Below are 3367 nucleotides of genomic sequence, written 5' to 3'. Positions count from 1 at the left end.
GCGTCCCCCGAGCGTCCGCCGAGCGTCCCCCGAGCGTCCCCCGAGCGTCTGTCGAACGTCCCCTGAGCGCCCGCCATGCGTCCCCCGAGCGTCTGTCGCGCACCCGCCGAGCCTCACCGGTCTCCATGTTGAGCAGCAGGTCCTGGCAGTGCCGCTGCGCCTGCTCCACCTCCCTCTCCAGCTCCCGTCTTTCGGGCGGCGTGAACAGCGAGCTCTCCTTGCTGTCTGACAGGAAGTCGGCCAGCTGGGCCTCCAGGTGATCCAGGACGTGCTGGCGCTCCAACGGACTCTGACTGCGGACCTGACGGCAGAGAACAGGACGGTTAAACGGGCCCCTGAGGACGGCGAGACGTTCATCAGATCTGCTCGCAGACGGATGTCTCACCGTGTCCAGAGTCCACCCGGAGACGGTGCGGACGTCTTTCAGCAGGTAGTGCCACGAAACCACGCTCTTCATGTTGACGTGGAGCTGATGCCACAGAGACATCACCTTCTGGTACAGCTGCTCCGTCCTGGAGACACAAAAACAGGACAGAATCCCTCAGATCCTGGATCTGCTCGGACTACCTGAGCTCGTTAAAACAGCTGAACTATCCCTTTTCAGGGATTTAAATCTGGATTTGTTTGGAGTAAACATGAAGAATTTACTAAACTGATTAAAGAGAGAATAAAGGTTCTGATCCAGAATTTTATCTGATTTTATTTCTACAAAATAAAGTTTTATGTCTTTCCTAGAAAACCATCAGAACGAGTTCTGGTGAAGGTTCTGGGAGTCTGACCTGCCGGCGGCGTCCACGGCCTCCTGGTTGGGAGGGGGGACGGTGAAGCACACCGAGGGGACCATGGCCTCGTTCCCTGTGGGACTGATCACCTTCCACTTGGTCCTCTGAGAGTTGTCCTCCAGCACACACTCCTCCCCTCGGTTTATCGTGATCTGAGAGGACACGCCGGGGACAGGGACGGGGACGGGGACGGGGAGGACGAGAGGGACAGACGTTGGAGGAAAAGAAAATTAACAGAAGCGTTCAGGTTAAAAGTCCAGATTAGAGACAGGACGGATGGAGGAGGAGGAGGAGAAAAGGAAAAATGAAAAGATAAAAAACGAAGATTTAAACACAAAACGCCGACATGGAGACAAAGCTGCTTTGCATCACCGGAACTCAAAGGTTTGGGCTTAAACTAAAACCTGAGCCGAGTGGGTTCAGGTTTTAGTTTCAGAGCGGTTCTGCCTTTCTCACCCCGTCCCTGCACACAGACACACACCAAGAATGCAAAGCTGCACAAACAGGAAGTTCATGAAATGTTGGGTTTTCTGACTGAATGAGGTTAAATTCAGTCCAGCCTCCTGCTTCCATCGGCTCATCTCACCGAAAACAGCGTTTTATTCTTTTATTCTTAAATGATCAGCCTGTTTTACGTCTGCTTTCTCATATTTAACACTTTGAATTAAACCTGACAAGTCTGATTTATGACTGTTTAAAGGGTCTGTTTGTACAGAATGTGTGTTTTTACTAAACCGAATAAAGATAAAACGACATGTGAGCTATTTATTCTATTTTAATAAAAAAATAAATAAAACAGAAAAGTCACGTTTTTATTGATCATACAATCATCATTTGTCTCTGGACAAAAACTGAAACTAAAACTAAATTAAAATTCAAGATATTTTTATTTTTAAGTGTTTTTTGTTGTACAGAAAAAAAGCAAAATAAGAGCTTTTTCAAAAAATAATAAACCATTTCCTCTTATTTATTCAACAAATTATTGATTAAAGGTTTTATTTTCATGCTTAAATTAACTTTGTATTCACTTGTTTTTATGTCTTTATTTAATTATAAATAAATCTTGTTTCTGATCCGACTTCATGCAGACAAACAGACTGATCAGATAAATTTAAATTCTTCAAACAGCAGAAATGTTGCTTCAGTAAAATCTTACAGATTACAAGAGGAGGAAGGATTCAGATCACGGCTCCGTTCTGCTTCGTTTTCATAAAATGTCCCATTTTCTCAGCACTAAATTAACCCTTAAACAGTTAAAAATAAATACTTCCTCCTCTCATTTGACTTCCTTTGTGTTAGTTTAATATTCTGCAGCAGAAACGGACGGTTTGCAGATCGTTCGGCTAATAAAAAGCAGGCCGGTGCAGTGTTAGAGAGGGAGAAGAGAGGCAGCGATACCTGAACGTTTGTCTTGGCAGCCCAACGACAGACGGGAGGAAGAGGAGGAGGAGGAGGAGGAGGAGACAAAGGAGAGTGGAGGAGAGAGAGAGATTACATTGGGTGAAAACGTTTCATGAACAGCTGATCCTGCAGAGAAACCTTCAACCTTTTACTCCCTCCTCCATCTTCTTCTTCTTCTTCTTCTTCTTCTTCTTCTTCTTCTCTTCAAACCAAACTAAGAAACAACTCTCAGCTACTACCACTCTGATGCTTCGGCCATCTTGGACTGGACTGACTCTGACACTTACTTTAATTTAAAAAAAGAGTAAAAACTAAATGATCTTCACCTCCATCAGTCACTCAGATGAGTCAAAAACTGGAAATCTAGTTTGTTTATTTTAGATTTCTGTGTTTTTTGTTATTATTTTGCCAATTTTTGCTCCAAATGTAGTTTTTTCTCATCTCTGGTCAGGATTTCTGTCCGTTTTTACTCATCTGAGCTGAATCAGCTTCACATCGCGGCGGAGGAGAGACGCCGCCGTGTTGGAGGAGGCGGGCGAAGGAGGAAACAAACAAACAAACAGACACGTCGTTTTAATTCGAGGTACCTCGATCTGCTTGTAGTCGCAGACAGCTCTGATGGGCGTGGCGGCGTCCAGCGGGTTCTCTGCGCTGCGGGGGCGGAGCTGCACCACCGTCTTGGCCCGACCCACGAGGCTCGCCACCGTACCGCGATACTCGATGAGCTGCTCCTTCTCCTCCTGCAGGAAAACCACGGTGATATTTTACTAACAAACTGTAAACTCAGCCAAGAAAACAACTAAAATTAAATTAAATTTATTTTTCCGAACTTCAGGCTGAGGAAGTTAAATATGTGGCCACAAGATGGCGCCGCAGGAAAGGAATTATGATGTTAATAGAATTTATTTAAACAGGAGAAACTTGTTAAAATCACAAAAAATAAAATTACAGATCAGACGGCTCGTTATTTAATTAGACTTTCCTAAGAAAATAAAACCCTAAACTTTCTGATTAAAGAGTTTTTTAACTTTCTTTTTAATTATTGAGAAAGTTCAAAAGTTTAAACAAAAGAAAAACTTCTATTTTATTAGTTTGTTTAGAAAACTATAAAAGTTCACTGATTTAAAAAGTGTTTCCAGACAAAGATGAGACAGGAGGGGACTCAGTGAGACAGGAGGGGACTC

At 44.0% G+C, this 3367-nt stretch overlaps 1 protein-coding gene across 1 annotated transcript in view; it reads right to left on the bottom strand.

The window, feature by feature from the left end:
• The window catches only part of macf1a (microtubule actin crosslinking factor 1a), a gene marked incomplete in the record, with an annotated part of 165057 nt that overhangs the window by 73152 nt on the left and 88538 nt on the right, over positions 1-3367 (bottom strand). Inside the window, 5 exon segments of the mRNA XM_037975753.1 lie at positions 118-301; positions 386-512; positions 780-934; positions 2181-2192; positions 2771-2923. Coding sequence (XP_037831681.1) covers positions 118-301; positions 386-512; positions 780-934; positions 2181-2192; positions 2771-2923 — 631 coding nt within the window.

Source organism: Kryptolebias marmoratus, linkage group LG5 (genome assembly GCF_001649575.2).
Source record: "Kryptolebias marmoratus isolate JLee-2015 linkage group LG5, ASM164957v2, whole genome shotgun sequence".
In the NCBI taxonomy this organism is placed as follows: domain Eukaryota; kingdom Metazoa; phylum Chordata; class Actinopteri; order Cyprinodontiformes; family Rivulidae; genus Kryptolebias; species Kryptolebias marmoratus.
Note: the sequence above shows the minus strand (reverse complement) of the source record. Positions and strands in the feature narration are given on the sequence as shown.